The sequence below is a fragment of the Pan paniscus genome, chromosome 2, assembly GCF_029289425.2.
Source record: "Pan paniscus chromosome 2, NHGRI_mPanPan1-v2.0_pri, whole genome shotgun sequence".
Classification (NCBI taxonomy): Eukaryota; Metazoa; Chordata; class Mammalia; order Primates; family Hominidae; genus Pan; species Pan paniscus.
The window spans coordinates 51951759-51977048 of record NC_085926.1 but is presented as its reverse complement, the minus strand read 5'-3'; the positions used below and the strand labels follow the sequence as shown (position 1 = coordinate 51977048).

The following is a 25290-nucleotide window of genomic DNA, read 5'->3' as shown; positions in this document are numbered from 1 at the left end:
GGCACAGGTGTACCACTGGTCCCCTGCAGGCCACAGCTGCAGTTGCCCACTTGTGCCCCAGCTGCCCTTTGTACTCCCAGCCAGGTCTGCCCTCTGCTCCAGGGGCTGAGTCAGCTTGGGGAAGGGTGAGGGACAAAGACTTCAATCTCTAGGCCAAGGAGGCAGGCTGTGGGAGGGGTTCTGTCCCACCTTTCCTGAGGTTTAAGTCTTGGCTGCTCACACATAACATGGGGGCAAATGGACTTTAACTCATAACAATGCTGAATAATTCTTTATTTAGTTATTTTTTTGATACAGAGTCTCACTCTGTCATGCGGGCAAATAGATTTTAACTCACAACAATGCTGGCTAATTATTTACCTATTTATTCATGCATGCAAATAGACTTTAACTCATAACAATGCTGGCTAATTATTTAGCTATTTATTTTTTTGAGATGGAGTCTCACTCTGCTGCCCAGGCTGGAGTGCAGTGGCTCCTTCTCGGCTCGCTGCAAACTCCGCCTCCTGGGTTCAAGTGATTCTCCTGCCTCAGCCTCCAGAGTAGCTGGGATTACAGGTGCGTGCCACCACGCTGGGCTAATTTTTGTATTTTTAGTAGAGACAGGGTTTGTCATGTTGGCCAGGGTGGTCTTGAAGTCCTGACCTCAGGTGATCCACCCGCCTTGGCCTCCCAAGGTGCTGGGATTACAGATGTGAGCCATAGTGCCCAGCCAATGCTGGGTTTTTTTTTTTTTTTTTTTTTTTGAGACGGAGTCTCACTCGCTCTGTCACCCAGGGTGGAGTGCAGTGGTGTGATCTCGGTCTTGGCTCACTACAAGCTCCATCTCCCGGGTTCACACCATTCTCCTGCCTCAGCCTACTGAGTAGCTGGGACTAAAGTCACCCGCCACCACGCTCAGCTAATTTTTTGTATTTTTAGTACAGACGGGTTTTCACCGTGTTAGTCAGGATGGTCTCGATCTCCTGACCTCGTGATCTGCCTGCCTCGGCCTCCCAAAGTGCTGGGATTACAGGTGTGAGCCACTGCGCCCGGCCAATGCTGGCTAATTGTTAAATCGCGTTCCCCATACCCTCTAGGTTCCTGACTTCCTTGGCTTGGCTGTCCAGACCCTGGATTTCCCACCAATCCCTGTGGTCATGCAGCAGCAGTAATACACCCCGCCCTCCCACCAGCAATTCCCCAGCCTTATGTGGCCAAGTACTCAGTTATCCAGACTCATTCAGTCCTATAACCACCCTCCAACCTAGGTGTTGCCATCATACCCGTTTTACAGATATGGAAACTCAGGCACAGAGTGGTGAGGCCAGGCACTTAGGAAGTGGCGCATTCTTAGCCTTCTCAGACTGCTGGACATCCCCTCCAGCTCCCAGGCCCAAAGTAGTCCCAGACTTGCCTCCCACTCCCGTCTTTCCCACAGCACACCAGGAAACAGAACCTGTCACTTCCCAGGCAGGACAAATATGCTTTTTTATTGTGTCTGTGAGATGAAATGAGGAGTCCTGGCTGGGTCTGACCCTGGCCTCTGGCCTCCAATCCCAGAGGCTGTCTCCCTGGTTCAGGGAGGGTGGCGGTCCAGACTGTCCAAGCTCATGCCAGGCCGGGAGCTGGGAGTGGGTTAGCTCAAGGTAGATGGTCAAGGAAGGCAAGCAGGACAAGGTGGAAGTCTTGCGGCTTGTGGAGGTAGCAGGCATGGCCTGCATTGCGTAGCTTCACCACAGAGTGGTTGGGCAGGTGGCGGAGCTGCCGCAGTGACTCTCGAGCCAGGATGTGGTCCAGCTCTCCATACAGGATAAGGGTTGGAGTCTGCAGGGCAAGGCAGGGGGCTGTGATCTTGGGGCCTGATGAGTTTCTGACCCCCAAGCCACTTCCTAGGAAGCCTTCCCCAACACCATCCAACTCTTCCATCCAAGGTCAGGGATAAGGCCATGTCCCTCCAAGTAAGACTTGAGTCCTGAACCCCCCCAAGCCACAGACAGGGTGCCAGGACCTTTGAGATCCTTCTCCTAGTACCTTCACAGCCCAGAATTGCTCCTGGGTGTAGTTCTGGGTGGAGGTGGGTGCGATGGGCACGAATCCATGTAGCTGGTGGTGGCCTCGCATCAGGAAGGGCAGGGCATAGTGGCCACTCAGCGAGGGGCTCACCAACACGGCATTCTGTACCTCCAGGTCCCGCAGCACCCGCTCCAGCAGCACTGCCCGCCCTGCCTCTGTGCTTGCCTCCTTTGAAGGTGCCGAGTTCCCAAAACCTAGGAACAGCAGCAGGTACCAGCTGAGGGGCACTGGGAAGGGGCACAGGACTTCCTGCCCACCACAGTGGGGGAAAAAGTTGGGGACCACTGGCACTGGCACACACTACCTAAAACTGCCCAGAAGCTATTTTTTGGTAATGTAATATGCCTGTTAGAAAAGCATATCTCGGCCGAGAGTGGTGGCTCACGCCTGTAATCCCAGCACTTTGGGAGGCCGAGGCAGGCGGATCACGAGGTTAGGAGATCAAGACCATCCTGGCTAACACGGTGAAACTCCGTCTCTACTAAAAATACAAAAAATTAGCTGGGCGAGGTGGCGGGCACCTGTAGTCCCAGCTACGCAGGAGGCTGAGGCAGGAGAATGGCATGAACCCCGGGAGGCGGAGCCTGCAGTGAGCCGAGATCACGCCACTGCACTCTAGCCTGGGCGACAGCGAGACTCTGTCTAAAAAAAAAATAAATAAATAAATAAATAAATAATACCCAGTGTTGGGGGAGACATGGGGAAATGGGCACTTTCATACATGACAGATGGGAAGATAAATCCATATAGTGTTTTTGGAGGGTGAGGTAGTAGTTATCTAAATTTAAAAATGCATGTCCTGGCAGCTGGGCGCGGTGGCTCATGCCTGTAATCCCAGCACTTTGGGAGGCCGAGGTGGCGGATCATGAGGTCAGGAGTTTGAGACCAGCCTGACCAACATGGTGAAACCCTGTCTCTACTAAAAATACAAAAATTAGCCGGGCGTGGTGGGGCGCGCCTGTAATCCCAGCTACTCAGGAGACTGAGGCAGGAGAATTGCTTGAACCCAGGAGGCAGAGGTTGCAGTGAGCCGAGTATGAGCCACTGCACTCCAGCCAGGGTGACAGAGCGAGGCTCTGTCTCAAAAAAAAAAACAAAAAACAAAAAAAGAAACAAAAAAAACACAAAACACAACACATCCTTTGGCCCATCAATTGTCCTCAGTAGCTACCCTAGAGAAATTATTGCTCACATGCTCAAAGAAGCATGTCCAAGGATGCTTTAGCTACTATATTGCTTGAGCACTCCGCCAGTAGAGGAATGGCTGAATAAAGCCTGTCCATCCCTCCTATGGGACACACTGCAGGGTTGACAACAAAGAGGGAGGTTTGTAGGGACCGGCATGATCCTTGAGACATGATGTAGGGGGAGAAAACCAACCTACAGATGGAAGTGCTAAGCAGACAAGATACCAATCATGTTTACAGCCCCCACCAGACAATCCTCTACATCGTCTGCATCTTTACATGTGGGAATACCCAGAAGAGCGTGTGGCATCCCCTAAACTTCTTAGAGAGGGAGAGAAATGCGGCACCGGTCTCTCAGAGCTTTGCTATTTTTTAGTATTTTTTAATCCTCTATGACTCGACATTTTTTCATTTTTTTAATGACAAGAATGATAGCATAAATCATTTGTGTACTTAAAAACACAAAACCTATATGGTTTGCCATAGAAAGTACACTGCTTGGCAGGGCGCAGTGGCTCACACCTGTAATCCCAGCACTTGGGGAGGCCGAGGCAGGCAAATCACCTGAGGTCGGGAGTTCAGGACCAGCCTGGCCAGCATGGTGAAACCCTATCTCCACTAAAAATACAAAAATTAGCCAGGCGTGGTGGCAGTCACCTGTAATCTCAGCTACTGGGGAAGCGGAGGCAGGAGAATCGCTTGAACCCGGGAGGCGGAGGTTGCAGTGAGCCGAGATTGTGCCATTGTACTCTAGCCTGGGTGATAGAGCGAGACTCTGTTTCAAAAAATATATATAAATAAAATTTTAAAAAAGTATACTGCTTGTGAAGAGTTTTTATTTGCTCCATGACCTAGAATTCACACTGTACTTTTCATAGTAGAAAATGAAAACACAGACTTTTTCATGGTGCCACCTTATGTTGTGACCTGCCACAGCTTGTCCAGACACTAGGGTCCAGTTGCCTCCCAGCCACACTTAAGGCTTCCCTAGACAAAGGGGTGGGGGTGCTCACCTGGAAGGTCAAGGGCCACGGCCCGGTAGCCCCTCTGTGACAGTAGCTGCAGTGTGCCCAGCTGCTCCCACGTGTGAGAGTTGAAGGCCTTTCCATGAAGCAGCACCACTTCCACCCTGCAAGCACACAGGGGAATGTGTATGCTGGGAACCTGGTGTAGCCCACCTTTCTTTATTCCTAGGCTTCTCCCATTGCCCTCCCAGGACCTGAGCACCCTGAGTATAATGGGGCTCCCACACAGGGACTCCCCTTGAGCCTAGTCCCTCCACTAGACCCTTGGAGCAGCACCTACCTGTGTGCCTGGTTGAGTGGGAGCACCTCGCGGTAAAAGATGGGCGAGTTGCCAGGGGTGAGACCAGCCAGGACTGTGACATTGGGGTCTCCCCAGAGCCAGGAAGTCTGCTCGGGGGGGCCTGGCAGCCCCACATACAGTAGGAGCATGAGCAGCAGACTCAGGCCCAGCAGGGCTACCTGGGACCGGCTCATGGAGGTCTGTACCACAGTCTGGAGGAGGAGAGGAGAGGGAAAAGAGGCTGGGACTGAGTCCCTACAAGGACCCTGGATCCCATCCCAAAACCCCACCCAGAGTCCCCAGCAGAGGAAGAGCTCCAGCCCTTGCCCTTTCCCTTGCTCTGGGCAAAGTTCTGGGAGTTCACACTCAACTACTCCACATGCCAGGGCAAGCGCTCAGATACCTCACAGTGTGAGGAGGTGCATCTGAGGTGTTCTGTGGCACACAGCATGCTCAGTGACCGCCACCATCATGGCATCAGCTGAAACCACTTCCGTTCATCAAGCGCTTATGACAGCAGGCCCTGAGTGTGGCACTTCACATACAAGGTTCTTTTCCACCAAGAATGCTGGGGAGCAGACGTGATTATAGGTCTCTTATAGGTGAGGAAATGGAGGCTCAGAGAGGTACATTCTCTTGCCCAAAGTGCCAAGTAGCAAGTGGGGGAATTGGGGTTTGAACCTAGGAATGGGCTTCTAACTACCAGGCCACACTCGGTTTGCCAAGGAGGAACCCGTGGAGCTGGGAGATGATGGATGAACTGGAGCCTTGCAGGTGGAAAAAGTGATGAGGGCTATCAAAGGAGAAAGACTGCGTGCAAAGGGACCTCCCACTTAAGGGCATGTTTGGAAATGGTTCTTTTAATCTCACTGCATTTAATACTGCTAAAATCAGAACGCGTTTTACAATCGCATTATAACTAAGGTCTAACCCAGCTGTTATGAAGAGGCTCACAGAGAATGTCTGTAATAGAGGAAAATGCTGATGAGTGAGGGGCTGCAGGGCCAGGGAGGAGCATGGTACACCCAGAAATGAAAAGCACAGTGTAGAGGTTGGAGAGATGAATGCTGCCTGCTACTCTCCATCCTACACACAGACAGCTTCTGGCCAAATGACCTGCTTCGTGGACTCCTCCAGTCTGGGGTCTCTGCCACCCCAGAGGACAGCCCTTAGGACCCAGGACTCAAACAGGACAGGCCTTTGAGACTGCCACTTCCTGACCTTGTGTCTTCAGTTTGTCAGTAAAATGGGATAACCTCGTGGCTGCCCTCCTAAGCTTCCTGTGAGATTTAGATAATACCGTGGACTGGATCAGGGCTGTCCCTGTCATTTCTTGGGCCTAGGATGAGCACGCCTGCTTCCTTCCAGGAGTCCAGCAAACACATCTTTATTTTATTTTTATTTTTCTGAGACGGAGTCTTGCTCTGTCGCCCAGGCTAGAGTGCAGTGGTACAACCTCGGCTCACTGCAACCTCCGCCTCCTGGGTTCAAGCAATTCTCCTGCCTCAGCCTCCCGAATAGTGGGATTACAGGCGCCCGCCACCGCGCCCGGCTAATTTTTGTATTTTTTAGTAGAGACAGGGTTTCACCATGTTGGCCAGGCTGTTCTCGAACTGCTGACCTCGTGTTTCACCCGCCTCGGCCTCCCAGAGTGCTGGGATTACAGGCGTGAGCCACCGCGCCGGGCCAGCACATCTTTATTGAGTGCCAACTGGGCGCCTGCCCGAACTAGGAGCCGGGGGCCCGTCTTGGTTCCTATTCATCCCTCCGGGATGTTTTGGGGATGTTTCCTGAGCCCGCATCCCCAGGCTTCGGGGTCGGGGGGTTTATGGGCCACAGCAGCAGCCGCCTTTCTGCTGTTTCTGGAAAACCAGGACCTAGTGGAGGAAGAGCGCGTTCCTCTTTTCTTCCAGACCACTAACAATCTCAGACGCGCGTCTCTAACTGGGCATTAGTCCAGATTCCCACCGGGCGCGAGGGACATTTCCTTGCTGCCCACTCGGGGCGCCCCCGCGCTTCTCCAAAGCGGGAAGGGAGGGGCTTAGGCTGTTGCCTTGGCAACCGAGGGTGCCCGCAGTACTAGGCAATTGTAGTGGACCTGCAGCCGGCTGCCTGCGGGGGTTTGCTGGGGGCAGGGTAAACTGTGCCCGGGTTAGGTCATTGGAATATGCGTTGACAATGACACACAGGTGCACACACGCACAAATACGAGTCTTGCCCCCACACGCTTTTCTTTTGCACAAGCTATTCCCTGCATGTACATGCAGCCTCTTTGCACACACACTGGCCCGTGTGCAATTAATCCCTTGTAATGGTACCCTCTACATCACGCACACAGTCAGGCATCAGGAAGCCAGAGAGACTGATGGAGATGCACACTTTGAAAACCACAGGCTGATCCTCAGAAATACTCAAGCACGGTCATACACACAACCGTAAGACTACACACTCACACAAGAAAGGCACATGCACAGGAAAGCAGACACACACACACACACAAACCCCCAGAAATGCACACACGCAGACAGGTAGACACATACCCTTAAAATCACACGCACACAGAAATACACTTGGAAGACATAACGCTGACACAAGCAGGCAGACATCAACGAACACACCCCCCCCCAAAATATAAGCGCGCAGAAACCCACTGACGGACACCATGCAGACACACAAGCGTACACATACACCCAGACCCCCAAGAACATATGCAGACCCTGCGCGCACACACAACACGCGCACACATAACACGCGCGCACATGCACACTCGCGGCCCCAGCGTCTGCTTCTTCCGCGGGACTCTGCCCCGGGGCGCCGGGGCAAGGGGCGGGGTAAAGACTGCCCTCCCCTGGGCCACCGGCCGGCCTCCCTCCCCCGGGAGACTCACCGGGCCGAACGGGATGAGCGGGCGGGCCCCGCCCAGGCGGAACCAGCAGCCGCACAGCGCCCCGACCATGGCTGCCTCCGCAGCTCCGCGGGCCGCTCCGGCTCTAGGCGGCCAGGAGCGCGGCCATCTAGGCGCGCCTGCGCACTCCGCAGCCGCGGGCCTGCAGCCAGTTACCGAGTCGTCTACGTGGAGGGGGTGCTGGGGGCAGAGCCCCAGCGCTCTCTGGCCCGCCCCCCCGCCCAGATTTTCGGAACTGTTTTTGGCTTGAGGGCCGGCGGAGAGCCATGTGGCTTCTTCTCAGTGGAACATCTCCACCCTGGCTCAGTTCTCTGGCCTGCATAATGGAATTAAGGATAAAACCCACCGCACAGGGTTGTCCTAGGTTCTTAAGGACGGGTCAAGCCTCAGAACAGTGTCTGGAGCAGAGGCCTCGTTGTGTAAATGCCAGATATTGTTATGCAGCAGCTCCAGGTCTTGGCCGACCCACTTTCCTGACTCCTACCCACTCCTCCCCACCCCCTCCCCGACGCACACCCACGGTCAGAGCCTGGGCTGGCCCTGGGCTCCTTCACGTCTACTCATGGCGCCTGCCCTGGTTGGCGATGTGTTACCAACGTCTGGCCTGTCCCAGCCCAAGGCTCCGCGTGGCGACCAGGCCCAGCACTGGGAGGCTGTGCAGAGCGTGGCGTTTACTGCTTATTGCTACTCTGCAGAGGTTGGCAACATCTGACCCGCTCTACAGGCAGGAAACAGGCTCGGGGGCATTGGGAAAACGATCAAGGCCACTTGGCTGGACACTGGCGGAGCCTCGCACTCAAACCTGTCGGGCCTCAACTCCGTGCCAGGCCAACAAGTTGCCCTGGGCAGTTCAAGCTGGGGATAAGGGGGATGGGGAGCAGGAAGGCAGCAGCAAGGATGCGATCCCGAAGGAACTTTCCTCCTCAGACTGCTCCATGTCCATGTGGGGCAGGTCGCTGAAGAGTTCGAAACCGTGCTCAGCACCGCGTTTGGGGCATGTGAGACCGAGAGGCTTTGGGAAACTGACGCCGCTGTGAGAACGAGTTTAGCGGAGTCTATGGACGCTGCGAGCTTGTGGCCACAAGAGGGCGCCCCGGAGCACGGCCCAGTCCCCGCCCCCGCCGGATGGGGCCCGGCCTCTTCCCAGCGTTCCTCCTCCGGCCCCAGGTCACCGCCAGCACGCGCCTGCTTCCCGTCTGCGCGAGTCCACGCAGCTCCCCAGGTACCCGCCCTGCACTCCTGACCCTTTCTTCTCTCCAGTCAAAATCCAACCCCACCTACCCCAAGTCTTCCTTTCTCGGATCCCTGGGTCCCCTCCTTGGGGGTTGCCACCATTCCCTCCCGGTGCTCCCTTCCAGAGCTAGCGAGCCAGAACCGTAGTCCGCGGAAGCAACCTGACCGCGAGGTCAACGCGTTGGGCCCCAGGTGGCAGCGCGTTGAGCACCCCGCATCTCCGGCGGGTCGCCTTTCCCACTGGGCGCTTCGGTTTCCGCCTCTAGAAAATGGGCTTTCCGGTGTGGAAGCGCGCCTGTGGTTCCAGCTACTGGGGGTGAGCCGGGAGGATCACTTGAGCCCAGGAAGGTCAAGGCTGCAGTGATCCATGATTGCGCCACTGCACTCCAGCCTGCGCGATAGAGCGAGACATCTTCTCTTAAAAAAAAAAAACAAACAAACAAAAAAAAAAACAAAAAAAAAAAAAAACGAAGAAAACGGGCTTTTAGTCCCGGCGCGGTGGCTCACGCCTGTAATCCCAGCACTTTGGGAGGCCAAGGTGGGTGGATCACTTGAGGTCAGGAGTTCCGGACCAGCTCGGCCAACATGATGAAACCCCGTTTCTACTAAAAATATAAAAATTAGGCCGTGGACGGTGGCTCACGCCTGTAATCCCAGCACTTTGGGAGGCTGAGGCGGGCGGATCACGAGGTCAGGAGATCGAGACCAACCTGGCTAACACGGTGAAACCCCGTATGTACTAAAAAAAAAAAAAAACAAAAAATAGCCGGGCGTGGTGGCGCGTGCCTGTAGTCCCAGCTACGCGGGAGGCTGAGGCAGGAGAATGGCGTGAACCCGGGAGGCGGAGCTTGCAGTGAGCGGAGATGTGCCATTGCACTCCAGCCTGGGCGACAGAGCGAGACTCCGTCTCAAAAAAAAAAAAAAAAAAAAAAAAAAATTAGCCGGGCATGGTGACGCACGCCTGTAAACCCAGCTACTCGGGAGGCTGAGGCAGGAGAATCGCTTGAACCCAGGAGGTGGAGGTTGCAGTGAGCCGAGATCATGCCACTGCACTCCAGCCTGGGCAACAAGAGTGAAACTCTGTCCCAAAATAAATAAATAGAATAAAATAAAATAAAATGGGCTTTTTACCCCAATTTGGGCTCCCTCTGGCCTGCATTGACAACGCATGACCTGTAACTTACCGTTGATTGAGCACCGAGCCCTTACTACGTGCTAGGCATGGTACGTGCATGGCCTTATTTAATCCTATCAACCACCTATGAGCTAGTACTATTGAATTATCCCCATTTATAGAAAAGGATAATAACGATGAGAATAAGAACAGTAATTGTAATGGAGCCCCACCACATATTGAGGTTTTACAGCAGGCACCCCCACTGTTAATTTTTCTGTTTTTTGTTTTTTTGAGATGGAGTTTTGCTCTTGTTGCCCAGTCTGGAGTGCAATGGCGCGTTCTCGGCTCACTGCAACCTCTGCCTCCTGGGTTCAAGCAATTCTACTGCCTTAGCTTCCCAAGTAGCTGGGATTACAGGCGTGTGCCACCACAGCTGGCTACTTTTGTATTTTTAGTAGAGATGGGGTTTCTTTCTCCATGTTCATCAGGCAGGTCTCGAACTCCTGACCTCAGGTGATCCGCCCACCTCGGCCTCCCAAAATGCTGGAATTACAGGGGTGTGCCACTGCGCCTGGCCTAATGAGAGTTACATGTGACTATCAGCTGGCTCTTTTTTTTTTTTGAGACCGAGTCTCACTCTGTCACCCAGGCTGGAACACAGTGGCACGATCTCGGCTCACTGCAACCTCTGCCTCCCGGGTTCAAGCGATTCTCCTGCCTCAGCCTCCTGAGTAGCTGGGACTACAGGCACGTGCCACCACACCTGGCTAATTTTTTATTTTTATTTTTCGTAGAGATGGGGTTCCACCATGTTGGCCAGGGTGGTCTTGAACTCCTGACCTCAGGTGATCCACCCGCCTCGGCCTCCCAAAGTGCTGGGATTACAGGCATGAGCCACCATGCCTGGCCGATAATTTTTCTTAAACTTTTAATTAAATTCCTAATTCTTGAAGTTGGCTTTATTGTTCCCATATATCAGATCAAGAAGCTGAGGCCCCAGGTTACACACTAAAGTAAATGGCAGAGGCAGAAATAACACCTATGTCCTCCTGACCCCAAGGCATGTTTTTAAAGTTCTGGAAACCTCCTGGAGGCTTCCCTGATGCTCCTCTGGGACTGCCACCCTGGGCAGGGTGTTCTGTGGCCCCTCATCATCGTGGCTTTGAACCACAGGCCCTTCACCAGCACAGCTGCAGCAGGCATGGCAGCAAGCGTGGAGCAGCGCGAGGGCACCATCCAGGTGCAGGGCCAGGCCCTCTTCTTCCGAGAGGCCCTGCCCGAGAGTGGGCAGGCTCGCTTCTCTGTACTGCTGCTGCATGGTATTCGCTTCTCCTCCGAGACCTGGCAGAACCTGGGTACACTGCACAGGCTGGCCCAGGCTGGCTACCGGGCTGTGGCCATTGACCTGCCAGGTACTTAAGGGGCAGGCTTCTGGGCAGGGGTTGGGGAGGTCTCATCAGGGACAGGGCCAGGTTCCTATAACATGTAGCCCCTCCCCACTCCAGGGGTGGGGGCGGTGGGATCTGGAGGACCCAGCCAGGCTGGGCCCTGAACTTGACAGCGTTTGGTCAAGCACACTGCAAGGGCCTCTGAGCAGTCTTGATCCAGATGTGGTCCTCACCGCCCAGCTGCTCCTCACTGTTACCTGGGCATTGTCTCAGTGTCTCTGAGCCTCTGTTTCCTCATCTGCAATGGGAGATAACCACACTCATGTTTTGGGCTGGCTCTAATGAGAATGGAATGAGATAATCTATGTGAGTATGTGGCTAGTACCTGACACAGAGTAATCGGTGCTCAGCCAATTGGAAGTAAAGTATTTTGACTGAATCATAACCATAGGCTTTTGGAAGCCCTAAGGAGTGAGACCTGAGTCTTCTGGGGGACAAGGCAGGGCCTGGTGGGTGGCCAGGCCCCCACTTGTGATCCCACATGCAAAGCCCTGAGCTGGGTTCTAGGGTAGGTGGGATCAGTGCCCAGACTGCCTGTCATAACCCAGACGTCTGGGTCCCAACCCTCGGTGCCAGGTGTGAAAGGAGCAGCATGGCTGGCCCCACCCCCTCAGGCCAGGGATGGTATGGTTTCAGGGCTCAAGGGCGAGCCTCCTGCCCAGGCAGGATTGATTCCAATGGTGGGTTGGCTTGAGCTTCAGGGTGAAGGTCTGGAGCTAATCTTGTTGGTGAAGCCTGAATGACTGGAGGAGGAGCTGCAGAACCCACCCCTCAGCTGCTGTCCTTCAGGAGCCTCTCCTGTCCCAATCCAGGGCCAGGTGCCTTTCACACAGTTAATTTTCACAACAATCTTAAATGGCAGATACTTTTGTTATCCCCCTTTAACAGATGGGGAAACTGAGCAGCTGAGAGAGGGCTGAGGGGGACCTACCCAAGGTCACATAGACAATAAATGCAGAATTGGGTTCTGGACCCAGACTTGTTGGGCTTCAGAGCCTGATTCTCTCCAGGACACTTACTGCTGGGGAGACAGGCACAGACGTGGAGAGAAGTGCCTCATGCTTGGCACGATAAGATAGAATGAGGCTACTGTAGGAATAAACGTGGGCACACTGGGTGTTATAGGAACCTGGCCACAGAGAAACTGACCTAGGCGGGCTTCCTGGAGAGAGCAACCATCTCCCTTGTTTTGCCATTCACTGCCCTTGTCTTGTCTCTTTCACACCTGAATCCCTGCAGGTCTGGGGCGCTCCAAGGAAGCAGCAGCCCCTGCCCCTATTGGGGAGCTGGCCCCTGGCAGCTTCCTGGCGGCTGTGGTGGATGCCTTGGAGCTGGGCCCCCCTGTTGTGATCAGTCCATCACTGAGTGGCATGTACTCCCTGCCCTTCCTCACGGCCCCTGGCTCCCAGCTCCCGGGCTATGTGCCAGTGGCCCCCATCTGCACTGACAAAATCAATGCTGCCAACTATGCCAGTGTGAAGGTACCCTTGTGTGGGAAGCTGAGGTGCCCCTGCCAGGAGCAAGGAAGAGTGCATCCCTGGGCTTTCCTCATCTAGGGGCTGGGTAATCAAGGGGTGTCTTCTGGGAGGAGCTGACCACCCAACTCCACCCTTTTGGTTTACTCAGCAGACTACTGTGCCAAGCCCTGTGCTAAACTGTGTTCTGGGGCAGACACCAATCTGTGCCCCCACCCACTGGGCCAGCTTGTCTCTCTCCCTCATATGGGGTGGTCCCAGGAAGAGACTGAAGTGGTGGGGAGGGCTGGGGATGCTATGGCAGGTCCCTGTTGACTCTGCCCCACCCCCCTATCCTTCCTCTCAGACTCCAGCTCTGATTGTATATGGAGACCAGGACCCCATGGGTCAGACCAGCTTTGAGCACCTGAAGCAGCTGCCCAACCACCGGGTGCTGATCATGAAGGGGGCGGGGCACCCCTGTTACCTGGACAAACCAGAGGAGTGGCATACAGGGCTGCTGGACTTCCTGCAGGGGCTCCAGTGAAGCCCAGCACTGCTGCAGGGGGTGGGCTGCCTGCCTGCTCTGAGCTCTCTCTTGCACGCTCTCTCTTCTCTCACGGGCTCTGGCTCATGCACATGCAACAGGTGCGTCTGTCTATATGTCTGGGTTCTTGTCTTTTGTGGTCTGTTTGTTTTTTCTGCCTCTTTCTCTTGCAGTGATAGACTGAGGGGGTAAAATCAAGAGAAAAAACTCTCAGGAATCAAGGAACATAATCTGGTGGAGGGTAATCCATTACATGAGCTTCTCCTGTTCTTCCACTTTCCTGCCTGGCTTTCACTCCTTCCCCTGCTCTGCCCAGCCTTTCCCTCCCACCCACTCCTCCTTCTGCAAATGCCCTGAAGGCCAGCCCTTCCCCCAACACCCACTTCCCCACCTCCTTAGGCCCCAGATACATACATGCCCACATGCACGCTTACATGTTTAGAGCCATCCTTGTTTCCAAATATGACCCTTCGCTTGAGGGCAACTGCATAGGTACATGTAACTCTGGACTGGCATGCACATTGTCATGTGCAGCTTTGCATATACACACATGCATACATAAGCCTCCACACAAGCACTTGCACACATGTGGACTCCTAACCATGCTAACCTCACTGGCTGGGAAGGTGGGGACCCCATGGGCCAGCCCTTGCAGGAGGCCCTTTTGCAAGGCTTAGGGTGTGGCCAGCCCTGAAAGCTACTTGGACACAGGTTTCAGCTGGCCCCAGCCCAGAAGTGACCCCCAGAAAGGGAGGGCCACCGCTTTGCCCCCATGCTTTTACCCTTCCTTCTGGGTGCTCTACACCTCCCCAGGTTATCAGGCCTGAGGCATCTCAGCCAAGCTTGTTTCCTGCTCTGAGGCTTGGGGGGTGGGAGCCAGAGTGGAGGTCGGTGAAATAAAGTGATGCAATTAGACCCCACCGGCTCCTGCTTCTAAAGAGCGCCGCCCCTCCCCCACCCCTGGGACGAACACTGTGGGCCCTTCCCCCACCCCGGCGGGACCAGATGGTCCCCCTGCCCTTTGTCCACCAGGCCAGATGGAGAGGAAGGGAGATTGGATTCCCCTCCCCACCCACACATACCCAGGTGCCAAGAGACTCAGCTGTGGGGGGAGGTGGAGGTCAGTGGGACCAGGCTGAGCCGATTATGCAGGAGGGCGGGGGAAGGAATAGTTGCTCCCCCGAGGGCGGGGGGTGCCCAGGGGACTTGAGAACAGTTCATCACCCCCACTAGTATCCCTTCCCCAGTAAAAGACTCAACGGAGCCCGTTCCTTGCGACCCTATCCCCAAAAGGAATTCCGGGGGTAGATTTGGGGTTATCACAGGATCGGGTGCACAGGGCCACACGGCTCTCAGGCCCCTCCTCCAGCCTGTCCTGCGCGGACGAGGGCCGGGCCATGCAGCTGTGGGTGGCCGAGGAGAGCGGGTCTTGGTGGGCGCAAGCCCGAGCGGAGGATGGCGCGCAGCGAGCAGAGCCGGGAGCTAGGCGGGGCGCAGGGTCCCAGCCGGAGCTCGGAGAGACGCGGGCCGGGAGCGAGGCGGAGCCGGGGCTGGCGGGGCCAAGGCGTGGATGCGGGTGCAGGGGGCTCGGCAGAGGCGCCGGGCGGGCGGCCCGGGCCGGAAGGACTGGCCTGGCGGGAGCGGAGGGGCTTGGAGCCGGGCGCAGCGCGGGCGGTGCGGGGAAGGCCGTGGCTGGGGACCGGGCTTCAGGCCGGACGCCCCTACCCCCAACCCGTGGGGCTCTGGGAGTGGCAGGGGAAGGGTCGCCCGAGCCCTCCAGGAAGCGGCCGCCGCTCGGGGCGCACCGCGGCGCGCGGGGCGGGGCGGGCGGCTGCGGCACTGGGGCGGCTGGGGCGGGCCCGCCGCTCTGTAATCGGATCCGGGGAGGGGGCGGGGAGGGGCCTGGCCGAGCGGGCCGGGGGGTGGGGGGGGGGGCGCGGAGCCGGGCTCCGGGCCGGCCGGGCTCCGCGCCTGTCAAACCCCTCATTGTTCGCAGCTGATGTCACTCGCAGTTGTGAGCGGCCGCCTCTCCCGGGGACAATGTGGGACTGAGCGGCCCAGCCGCCGTGCCGCCGCCGCCGCCGCCGCAGGACAGCCCCAGCGAGGTAGGGCGCGGGCCGGGCGGGGCACGGCGGGCCGCGAAGTTTGGGGGTTCGCCCGGGGGCAGGGAGCCCACGCCCAGATCCCTCGGTTGGGGTCCCGGGTTTGTGAGACTGCGAGGAACACGTTCTCTGTCCCACACCGCTGAGGCCTGCACAGGTGGGGGGCGCTGGTCTGCCAGAGGCGCTCTTGGCACCAGGGAGGGGCTTCCTGGACCTTAGATCCCAGATTTGAGGCCCCCATCCCACTCGCTGTTTCTGTCCTTTGCGCCTGCTCCTCTCTCTGCCTCCTGCCCTGGGTTCTGGTTCTGCTCCATCTCTGCCCTCACCCGCCACTCCCCTGTAGCTCCTGGCTGGGCACACACCCCTTCCCATCCTCCGCAGTCGTTGGGGGAGCCAGATACAGACCTCCAGGCCAGGGGTGTATGGAGATGACAGCTGGGGGCTCAGAGTGGTCCCTCTTGCCCCATAGCTCTTCAGCCCTTCAGCTCTGACCTAGCTTCTTGGCTGGGGTCCTGGGGGGTGGGGGTGGGAGGCTCTGCTACTCACTTCAGCCTGGCCCTCATGCCTGCCTGGCCAGGAGAGGGAGGTGCCCGCCTCCTCTCTCCCCTATCCCTGGCCCGCCATCTTGAGACCTGTGGCACCCAGTGCCCCACCCGGCGCCAGCACCCAGGGGAGTGGTCTCCAAGGTGATGATGCACCCAGGACCAGTTGCATTCCTTTCTCCCCACCAAGCCCAGGATGCTCATGTTCGTGCTGAACCAGCAGGACATGTGTCCCCAGGGGCTTGCCTTCCGCCACAAAGGCTCTTACAATCCATGAACTCCCTAGGAGCTGAGCTCCTGCCCTCCCTGTTCCCTGGGTCACCCTCATTGCCTCAGGACCAGTACCTGGGACCCTATTCCTTACCCATCTGAAAAAATCCCCTGGTCTTCCCAGGTCCTGGAGCCCCCTCAACCTCCAGGGCACCCCCATCCCAGCCCCCACCCCCTAGCCTTCATCAGCATGCAGGCTCAGGCTGCCCAAACACAAGGGGATTGTTCTTCTTGCATGCTCAGGGTGGGGGGCTGGGAGCAGGCAGCCCACACACCCTGGCAGGCCCAGGCCACGAGGAGGCTGGCTTGCCCCACCCTGTGTCCCCAGACAGGCTGTCCACCCTCCCTACTCCCATTACTGCTGCCCCTCCAGCCTCCATCACCATTGCCCAGTGGCGCTGACATCTTGAGGAAAGAGCTCTGAGCTGCACAGGTAGACCCCTGGGTTCTCCAGCTCTGCCAGTTGTCTCCCATGTAGCCTTACAAACATTTCCCTTCCTCTCTGGGCCTCGAGCCCCTCTTGTGATTGGTAAGACCTTTCCAGCTGTGACAGACTGAGCCCAACTCGACTCTGTGAAACGTACCTCACCCCCCAGCCCTTCTTCCAGTCCCCCTCTTCCATGAGGAGACCCACTCTGCTCCCACCCTCTGAAAACCTAAAGCACAGCCCAAATCCCCCACCCCAGCAGCATACCTAGGGAGCTCCTAGTCCTGGTAAAACGGCAGGAGTAGGGCTGGGGATGCTGAGAAAGGAACCAGGAATCCTGTCCAGGCAGGTCCTACCTCTGCCCATGTGGCTGGCCCTCATGTCTAGGTCTTCTCACTCTACTCTCATTACTCCTCCGGGACCCTCAGCCCCATCTTTGGTTCCAAATGTCCCCAGGCCCCATGAACCTTAACTCTTCTCCCTGCACACTGACCCTGGTCTTGTCTCAAATTTCCTCTTTCTGGAGCTCTGTGTATAGTGGAAAGACAGGCTCAGAAATGCCCAACGGGGACTTCTTTGAGTTGCAGCAACATCTTTGAGGGGCACAGAGGCCTGAGTGATCACATCTGACTTGGAAGCCTGGGGAGGGCTTCACAGAGGAGGTGGCGTTTGAGAAGGATTTTGACAGAGAGCGGGGAGGATGGGCGTTTTGAGCTGAGGTAAGCCTGGACAAAGGCCCGAAGGGCTGGAGGTGCTAAGTGTGTTCTGCAGTCTGGCATGTGTGAAGGATGGGGTGGAGATGAGACAAGAGAGACAGGGGCTGGATCATGAAGGTCCTTGATGGCCTGTCTGTGGAGTTCAGGCTTTATTCTTTGGGCACTGGGCAGCCATGGGTGGCTGTTGAGCAGCAGAGTAAGCATACAGTTTTCAGCACGGAGATTGGAAGCTAGAGGCCTTTCTCAATGTAGGTGAGAGAGTGAGGGGATGGGTACCATGAGGCTGTGGCCTTTCTCCTGGAGCCCAGCCTGGGCCCGGGCTTGACTTGGTTTCCCTTGGTTCCGAAGACTCCTGGGGGCTGCCTAATGATGGTGTATGGAAGCTGTAGCATTTCTGGCACCTGCCAACTTGTCAGAGCTGCCTTTCCCTTCCTGGCACTTTGTCTATGTGGCAGATCTGAATCAAGAAGCCAGAGGCTGGAACTTGTGGACCCCAGGATGCTCACCTGAGGCTTCCCACTCCCTTCCTCCTCTCCCAACTGTAGATGATTGGCTATCCCGGGAGGCTGGGAGGCCAAGAGGCTGGGCACATGTGTCCAAGGATGCTGGGGCAGTTCTTATGAAGGCCTGGCTAGTTAGGAGAGTGAGCATCTCCAGAGAAGGTATTGGGCAGGAGAGTTAGGAGCCCTCGATGCAGACGTGCTGTGGCCCAGGGTCCACCCCCACCACACCCTGCCTCCCTGGATGCTCCGAGCCATTCCCCAGCATCTCTGGGTGTGGCTAGCATGGCTGCTTTGGGAGTGGGAATAGGAGAAGGGGGCTGCTAGGTGGGGAGTTGGGGGTGCTGAGAGGATGTGGGGGGATGTGAGATGGAGAGTGAAGCCCAGGTGGGTCCACAGGCCCTAGCTGGTCCAGACATTCTGGCCAGCAGAGCGGAGGGAATCCCCCAAGGGGCGGGCCAGTCTACTTGAATCGCCTGGCCCCAGGAGCCCTCCCCTCCCCCGGATTGTTCTTGCTCCAGAACAAAGGCAGGGTGGACACTTGATCCCTGCATGTGGGGTGAGCTGGCTAAGCCCCCAGCCCTTTGATTGGGCAGCTGTCATGGGAGAGAGACAGCTGGGGGGGAGGGGCAGGAAGGGGGCAGCCACCATCGCTTATACAGCTGTCACCCCCCCGCCTCCTCCAGCCTGAGTGGCAGAAAGCCAGGGACAGAAGGAGTGGGCACTGGGGCTGGGGAGGGGGCCTGGGAGTCAGGAGGGAATGCCCGAGGTCAGAGGCCTGGTGTGAGCTTGGTGTGCCCTGCCAGGGAGCCCTGCTGACCAGAGGGGGCTGGGCACCCGCGGAGGTGAGCTGGAGGTCACTGTGGCATGTTGTGTGGCTGCCACGTGGGTGGCCCGGCAAAGACCCAGGGCCCACCCGGCTGGAGCAGCAAATGACTCCCTAGAGCCCCACTGAGGGCAGGGGGAGCCAGTGATGCCTCATGGGGCTGCTCGTTCCTTGGGCCCTAGGAGAATAATTTGGAAGACATGGGTCAGAACCCCTTGTTCTTGCCTAAAGATGAGAAAGACCTTGAGAGTCTCTCAGACCAGGAAGGGCGCAGATAGACCAGCAACTCTCTCCCTACCCCCAGCCCCTAAACACAATACAGGTGGGTTTAGGTCAGATGAAGACCTGGCCAAAGTTACCCACTGGACTTGGGGCGGTGGGTCTCTGCTGGAGACCCAGGCATCTTTTCATGGCAGAAGCTCTAGTTCTGGCCATGTTCCAGCCCTCCTGCCCCATTTTTCCTGGAGCCACAAGAGGTCATGTGGAGATGGTTTGGGGACAATGTCAGGTCTCCCACTGGTTACCATCCCAAGGGGGTCCTTGAACCCCAGAAAATTTTGGAACTTAAGACCGAGGCTCTGGACAAGTTGTCAGTCCTTTCCAAATAGGATCCCTGTCTTCTAGCTAGGCAAAGGTCTCAGAGACGACTGAAGCCCAATCCCCACTTTCGAAGGAGCCCGCCCTCCAGGAAGAGGACTAACAGATCCAGACAGGAGCAGCCTGAAAGGGGAGGCAGATGGGGCTTTGGATAGCCTCACACTAGCAATGCTAGTCCCACTGTGTCCCACCTCTCTGTGACCTTGGGCAGGTTACTGATCCTCCCCAGGCATCAGGTTCTCCTGTGCAGTGAATTCATCTGCTCAGCTAACCAGTATGTTAGCTGAGTTCCAGCTGAGCTCAGTATGTTCTGAGCACCTTCTCTGGCCTGGCTCTGAACTGAGCCCTGGGGACATAAGGAGAAGGCAGCAGCCTTGGCTCCTGCTCCAAGGGGCTCCTGGGCTTGGCTGTCCAGAGAGGCAGAAACCAAGCACGTCATCATAAGTGCTTTGATGGGGGAAGTGCAGGCAGCTGGGGGAATGTCTAGCAAGGGCAGCCAGCATGAGGCTGGCCAGGATGCTCGGAGAGCACAGTCCCTGCATCCACTGCTCATCTCCAGCCTCTGGAGTCCCTGTGGCAGAACTGAAATGGAAGGAGGAGCAGCTGCGCCCAGGGGAGCAGGGTGTCACCTCCGTTGGATAGGTGAGGAAACAAAGACCTTATGCCATACGGTGGCTTGCTGGGGCTTCTGAGAAGGAGCCAGGCTGGGAGCCCCTTTCACCTTCCGTGCTCAAGCTCTGTCTAGCAAGGGGAGTTCAGAAGAGGGCGTTGGACAGAACTCCATGCCCTTTCCTGTCATGTTGGGATGGGGCAGGGGACTGAGGAGGAAGGCGCCCAGAGACTTCTGGAGTGTTCCAAGCTCAGCACACTCATCCTTCACCCCCACACCCTCCTGGGCATGAGGAATTTGCAGTGTTAGGGCTTGGTCTTGGCCCAGACTTAGCACCAGTTGGTCCCACTCCCTGTTTTCCCCATAGGGTTCTGGTCCCCCAGTGAGCTCCCCATCAAGGCTGAGCCTTGGCAGGAGACAGACGCCTAAGGAGAGGGATTTCCAAGCAGGATTAAGGTTGAGGATTAAGTCGGGGCATGAAAAAGGGTCGGGTGGGGAGGGCTGGCCACTGAGCTAATCCCAGCAGCTAATCTCAGGCTCCACCTTCCTCCATCAGTTAATGGCCTTGACATTCCCGCAGCCCACCAAATCCTTTTCTTACCCATCACGCAGTCCCAGGGAGAGGTATTCCCTCCATTTTATAAGTGAGGAAATTGAGACTTAGAGCCCAAGTGACTTGTTTCTGGTACAGTAGAAAGTGTTCCAGGCTGGGAATGTGGCCAGCCTGGACACTTCTTACCTCCTGTTCCCAAGGCCATTTCTAGCACATAGAAGAGAGATTGGAAACCAACGTGCAGAACTGCCAGTCCCCTGACACGCTGTGCCCCACCCACTGCAGCCCAGTGCTGAATGAACCCTGCCCAGAGGTGTCTGTAGTGAGCTTCTGCCCTAGTGACTTTTGGTAGGTGGGAGTGTGCCTCAATTCCCCCCTCAACCCCTGCCTCAAGCCTTTACCAGGCAGTGGCAAGACCTGACCACACCCGAGGCCTCCCTGCCTTCAAGGCTTCCCATGGCTGCTCCAGCTTCCTCCCCAGCTGCTCTTCTGTGCTCCATCCACCATCTGGCTGCTGGACGCAAGTGCCTCTCATATGGAGTAAGCTTTCAGCCTGAACTCCACCTTCAGGGCCCCATCCACAGAGGTTACCTCTTCCAAGAGGTCAGGAGGAGGCTCTCCTCCTGACTCCCATAGGCTTCCTAGTTAATTATTTCTTTTAGTATCTCAGGGTAAGGGAAAGGCTAGGTACCTACCATGTATGTGCTTATTGTTTTAATTCTCATCACTCTTTGGAGATGGGAATTTGTATCCCCTTCTACAGATGGAGAAGCTGAGGCTCAGAGGGTTGAATGGGCTCCCCAGGCTTACACAGCTCGTGAGACACACATAAGCACCCCGGTCAGAGTGATGTGTGGCGCTCAAGGTCCATGCAGTCTCTTTCCTCTGGGAGTTTGACTAGCCCAGCTCTGGGGTCCCCATGTAAGGGCAGGGGCACGGTGGACTGGGCTCCTCTTGAACCTCTCTTTGGCTGCCCCTGCCAGAGCCGGCCAGGTCGCAGCGCGGACACACTCGGAGGTCGCTGTGGCCCCAGCCTCGCCTGACAGAATGAGCGGCTCGGACGGGGGACTGGAGGAGGAGCCAGAGCTCAGCATCACCCTCACGCTGCGGATGCTGATGCACGGGAAGGTGAGCGGGAGGTGGAGGGCCAGGCGAGGCAAGGCTGGGCTGGGCTGGGTTTCACTGGGTATCCCAGTGGGGAGGGGCTGGGCCTGGGCACTGGCACCCATCTGAGGGCTCTTGTCTTGTCCGCAGGAAGTGGGCAGCATCATCGGGAAGGTAGGTGCCTAGCTCTGCTCTGTACATCCCCCTCCAGCTGAGGCTTCAGCCCAGGGAAGGAGGCTGTGACCTCTAAGTTAAGAGTGATTATCTGTTTTGTCTCCCACAGAAGGGCGAGACTGTAAAGCGAATCCGGGAGCAGGTGAGGATGGAGTTTGGGGGAGGAGCCCAGGGCACCTGATGTGGAGGGGAGATCCCTGCCCCACTTTCTCCCTGAACCACTCCTTCTGGGCTGACCAGTGAGTGCCCCAGAGGGTGGCAGTTTTGAGCCTTGCCTCAGGCCTGGTGAGTGGGGCAGGCAGACAAGTTCCGGCAAGGGAGCAGGGAAGATGCCCCGCTGCCCGGCGCTCATTCTATATCTGCAGAGCAGTGCCCGGATCACCATCTCCGAGGGCTCCTGCCCTGAACGCATCACCACCATCACCGGGTCTACAGCGGCTGTCTTCCATGCAGTCTCCATGATTGCTTTCAAACTGGACGAGGTCCGTGGCTGGCCAGGGCAGGAGGCCAAGAGTGGTTCCCCAGGAGGAACGCAACTCCGACTCCAGATAGTGGCTATGGGTGGGAGGGGAGGTCAAGCCCAGGGCAGTGTTCCCTTGAAGTGGGACTGGGGAAAGGGTACCCTCCTGACCCCTGGGCAGATATAGCAGGGACGAGCATGGCCAACCCACCGTCTCCCTGTCCCAGGACCTTTGTGCTGCTCCTGCAAATGGTGGAAATGTCTCCAGGCCTCCAGTGACCCTGCGCCTTGTCATCCCTGCCAGTCAGTGTGGCTCACTGATTGGGAAGGCTGGCACCAAGATCAAGGAGATCCGAGAGGTGAGGGGCAAGATATACCACCCACAGGGAATCCGGGGCAAGGGAGCAGTTGTAAGAGGGTGTTGGGCTTATGGCGTCCTCCCCACCTAGAGAGCTCTGAGCCTGGGCAGCCCTTTTCTGGGTTATGGGAGCAGCCAGAAGTGGCCCCTGTTCTCTGTTTGCAGACTACGGGTGCCCAGGTACAGGTGGCAGGGGACCTGCTCCCCAACTCCACAGAGCGAGCTGTTACGGTATCTGGGGTGCCTGATGCCATCATCCTGTGTGTGCGCCAGATCTGCGCTGTTATCCTGGAGGTGCTGCCCTGGGGCAGGGAGAGAGGGGGGCAGGAGATGGGCCCTGGGTCTGCCTTGTTGGGGACCCCAAACCCTATGCCTGTGCTGCAGGTGGGGCAGGGCAGGGCTGCAGGGATGGATGATGAGCTCCAGGGATCATGTGCATTTCCCTGGGGGTCATGGTGGGGGCCTGAGGCCACTGGGCAGTTGGGGAGGTTATCGGAGCCTGAGAGGGTCCTGACAGAGCCCTGTTTATGCCTTCCAGTCTCCACCCAAAGGAGCCACTATCCCCTACCATCCGAGCCTCTCCCTAGGTACTGTTCTTCTCTCTGCCAACCAGGTGAGGGGAACAACAGGAGCAGTGGGACACGTTACTGGAGAAGGGGGATTGAGATGGAGGAGGGGATGGAAGAAGGAATTGGAGGTCCAGGGATGGGGGAAGGAGTGACTCTGGCTGAACTGCAATGTCACAGTAACCCCCTTTTCACCCACTTTGTCCCCACAGGGCTTCTCTGTCCAGGGTCAGTATGGGGCTGTGACCCCAGCTGAGGTGAGTGACCCATAGCCCAAGGCACCCCTTCCTGAACCATGCCTCCTCTGACCTCTGACCCCTCTTTGGCACAGGTCACCAAGCTCCAGCAGCTCTCAAGCCATGCGGTCCCCTTTGCCACACCCAGCATGGTGCCAGGTAAGCCACCCCTGCACAAGGAGGCAGGGGGAGGGTCCTAAGAGGGCAGCCCCCTCCCTTCCAGGGAGAGTGGAAATGGTGGGGCGGGAAAGGCCCAGAACCACACTCAGTCCCTCTTCTCCCCCTCAGGACTGGATCCCGGCACACAGACCAGCTCACAGGAGTTCTTGGTTCCCAACGATGTGAGCAGGGGATGGGATGGCTGGAGGGTGGGTAGGGGGGCCTGGGGGTCTGGACCTCACCCAGGGCTGAATTCTGCCTTCCCTCTAGTTGATTGGCTGTGTGATCGGGCGCCAGGGCAGCAAGATCAGCGAGATCCGGCAGATGTCAGGGGCACATATCAAGATCGGGAACCAAGCAGAGGGCGCTGGGGAGCGGCATGTCACCATCACTGGCTCTCCGGTCTCCATCGCCCTGGCCCAGTACCTCATCACTGCCTGGTGAGCGCGGGCTGGGCGGCAGTGGGGGAGCAGGTCACGGTTCTCATGTGCCCAAGAAAGGCAGGGGTGGGGAGAGGAAGCTGGCCTCCTCTCTCTGTCTGGGCCCGACCTCTGCCTCTCCTAACCCTACTCCAATTCCCCATGGTCTTTGCCTAATTCACCCTCTGTTGCCCCATCTCCCCCCTCTATATCCACCTCTCATTCTCCATTGCTGTCTCTTTTCCCTGGGTCTCTGGCCACCCCATTTCTCCCTGCACCTCGTGCTATATCTGCTTGTCCTTTCTTCCCTTCCTCTTCCACCTTTCCCATCTTCCCCTTAAACACATCCACCCCATGTGATTGTTCTCTGTTCACTACCTCTCTCTTGCCTTTCATCTAATCTCATGCCCATCTCTGCCCTCATTGCCCCTCTCTCACTCCCACTTTCCCCTTTGTCTCCCCTCTATATCCCTCTCTCCAGTCTAGAGACGGCCAAGTCTACCTCTGGGGGGACGCCCAGCTCGGCCCCCGCAGACCTGCCTGCCCCCTTCTCGCCACCCCTGACGGCCCTGCCCACAGCTCCCCCTGGCCTGCTGGGCACACCCTATGCCATCTCCCTCTCCAACTTCATCGGCCTCAAGCCCATGCCCTTCTTGGCTCTACCACCTGCTTCCCCAGGGCCGCCGCCGGGCTTGGCGGCCTACACTGCCAAGATGGCAGCAGCTAATGGGAGCAAGAAGGCTGAGCGGCAGAAATTCTCCCCCTACTGAGGCCAGCTGAGGTACAGGCAGGGGCAGGCAGGACCACCAGCAGGGGGCTGCCTCTGCACCCTACCCGCCCAAGGAGACTCCACCCTGGGGTCCCAAACGCCGCTAACGCCCAGACGCATGGATGCACCCCCTACCCTGCCTCCATCTATGGGAGTTCTTTCTCTCAGAGTGGGGGCAGTTTCTGGCCCAGGGGTCTGAGCTGCGGCAGCCCCAGGGCAGGGGGCCCTACCTCCTCAGCTCTGTGCTTGGATACAGGGAGCAGCCAGGAGACTCCCTAGTGCCCCCACCATGGCGGGTGTCACTCACGCACTCCCCATCCCTTAGGGCTTCCTGGCCTACTGCATCCTTGTGGGAGTCAGGGAGGAGGGCCCATTGGGTAGCTGGGGCCAGGCTTCTCTCCCCACCACCTGCAGATTTCTTGCTGCTTCCACTGATAACCCTTTTGACTGGAATGAACTGGCTGGGCTTGTCAGGGGGCACCCCAAAGAGGGGGCACTGCCAGGTAGCTGGGGGAGTGGCATGGGGCAGGGGCCCAGTTCTCAGCAGCAGACACTCTGTACAGTTTTTTCAATCCCTGTTTTTGAATAAATATTCTCAGCGACCAGGAAGTTGTGAAATACTGGTGTTGTGGGCAGCAAAACCTCCAGAAA

At 57.2% G+C, this 25290-nt stretch overlaps 3 protein-coding genes across 9 annotated transcripts; 2 read left to right on the top strand and 1 right to left on the bottom strand.

Annotated features, from left to right (window-relative positions):
- Window positions 1-1445: 1445 nt before the first annotated feature.
- On the bottom strand, window positions 1446-9279 carry ABHD14A (abhydrolase domain containing 14A). Of its 2 annotated transcripts, none has more exons than XM_057301780.2 (5): window positions 8734-9279; window positions 4548-4759; window positions 4256-4371; window positions 2014-2249; window positions 1446-1806 (listed from the first exon to the last, which is right to left on the bottom strand). In XM_057301780.2, exons 1-5 carry the CDS (start codon window positions 8785-8787, stop codon window positions 1624-1626), a joined length of 801 nt encoding a protein of 266 aa, XP_057157763.1. In that variant the 5' UTR covers window positions 8788-9279; the 3' UTR covers window positions 1446-1623. The 2 variants fall into 2 exon arrangements, with proteins under 2 accessions (XP_057157763.1, XP_057157762.1); XM_057301779.2 differs by lacking the exon at window positions 8734-9279 and adding an exon at window positions 7435-7568.
- On the top strand, window positions 8015-15356 carry ABHD14B (abhydrolase domain containing 14B). 3 transcript variants are annotated; one of them, XM_003818780.5, is made up of 4 exons: window positions 8502-8674; window positions 10976-11214; window positions 12490-12731; window positions 13072-14171. In XM_003818780.5, the coding sequence occupies exons 2-4, from the start codon at window positions 11004-11006 to the stop codon at window positions 13249-13251; spliced, it is 633 nt and encodes a 210-aa protein (XP_003818828.1). In that variant the 5' UTR covers window positions 8502-8674; window positions 10976-11003; the 3' UTR covers window positions 13252-14171. The 3 variants fall into 3 exon arrangements, 2 of the variants coding, with proteins under 2 accessions (XP_003818830.1, XP_003818828.1); XR_008624744.2 differs by lacking the exon at window positions 8502-8674 and adding an exon at window positions 15248-15356 and having other exon boundaries at window positions 13072-13352; XM_003818782.6 differs by lacking the exon at window positions 10976-11214 and having other exon boundaries at window positions 8015-8674.
- On the top strand, window positions 15248-25244 carry PCBP4 (poly(rC) binding protein 4). Of its 4 annotated transcripts, none has more exons than XM_034956586.3 (13): window positions 15248-15356; window positions 21378-21522; window positions 21649-21672; window positions 21782-21814; window positions 22038-22154; window positions 22360-22491; window positions 22656-22784; window positions 23029-23103; window positions 23269-23313; window positions 23388-23451; window positions 23581-23633; window positions 23722-23891; window positions 24352-25244. In XM_034956586.3, exons 2-13 carry the CDS (start codon window positions 21442-21444, stop codon window positions 24638-24640), a joined length of 1212 nt encoding a protein of 403 aa, XP_034812477.2. In that variant the 5' UTR covers window positions 15248-15356; window positions 21378-21441; the 3' UTR covers window positions 24641-25244. The 4 variants fall into 4 exon arrangements, with proteins under 4 accessions (XP_034812477.2, XP_063458463.1, XP_054965975.1 ...); XM_063602393.1 differs by lacking the exon at window positions 15248-15356 and adding an exon at window positions 19733-19873; XM_055110000.2 differs by lacking the exon at window positions 15248-15356 and adding an exon at window positions 20776-20934.
- The last annotated feature ends 46 nt before the right edge of the window (window positions 25245-25290 follow it).

Coding starts and splice junctions, on each gene's coding strand:
- ABHD14A (XM_057301779.2), bottom strand. CDS start 7,503: ATGGTCGGGGCGCTGTGCGGCTGCTGGTTCCGCCTGGGCGGGGCCCGC. Junction 4,372..4,547: donor CCACTCAACCAGGCACACAG/GTAGGTGCTGCT, acceptor GTGTGCTTGCAG/GGTGGAAGTGGTGCTGCTTC. Junction 2,250..4,255: donor CGTGGCCCTTGACCTTCCAG/GTGAGCACCCCC, acceptor TGCTGTTCCTAG/GTTTTGGGAACTCGGCACCT.
- ABHD14B (XM_003818780.5), top strand. CDS start 11,004: ATGGCAGCAAGCGTGGAGCAGCGCGAGGGCACCATCCAGGTGCAGGGC. Junction 11,215..12,489: donor TGTGGCCATTGACCTGCCAG/GTACTTAAGGGG, acceptor GAATCCCTGCAG/GTCTGGGGCGCTCCAAGGAA. Junction 12,732..13,071: donor CCAACTATGCCAGTGTGAAG/GTACCCTTGTGT, acceptor CCTTCCTCTCAG/ACTCCAGCTCTGATTGTATA.
- PCBP4 (XM_055110000.2), top strand. Junction 22,492..22,655: donor AGATCAAGGAGATCCGAGAG/GTGAGGGGCAAG, acceptor CTCTGTTTGCAG/ACTACGGGTGCCCAGGTACA. Junction 23,452..23,580: donor CACACCCAGCATGGTGCCAG/GTAAGCCACCCC, acceptor TCTCCCCCTCAG/GACTGGATCCCGGCACACAG.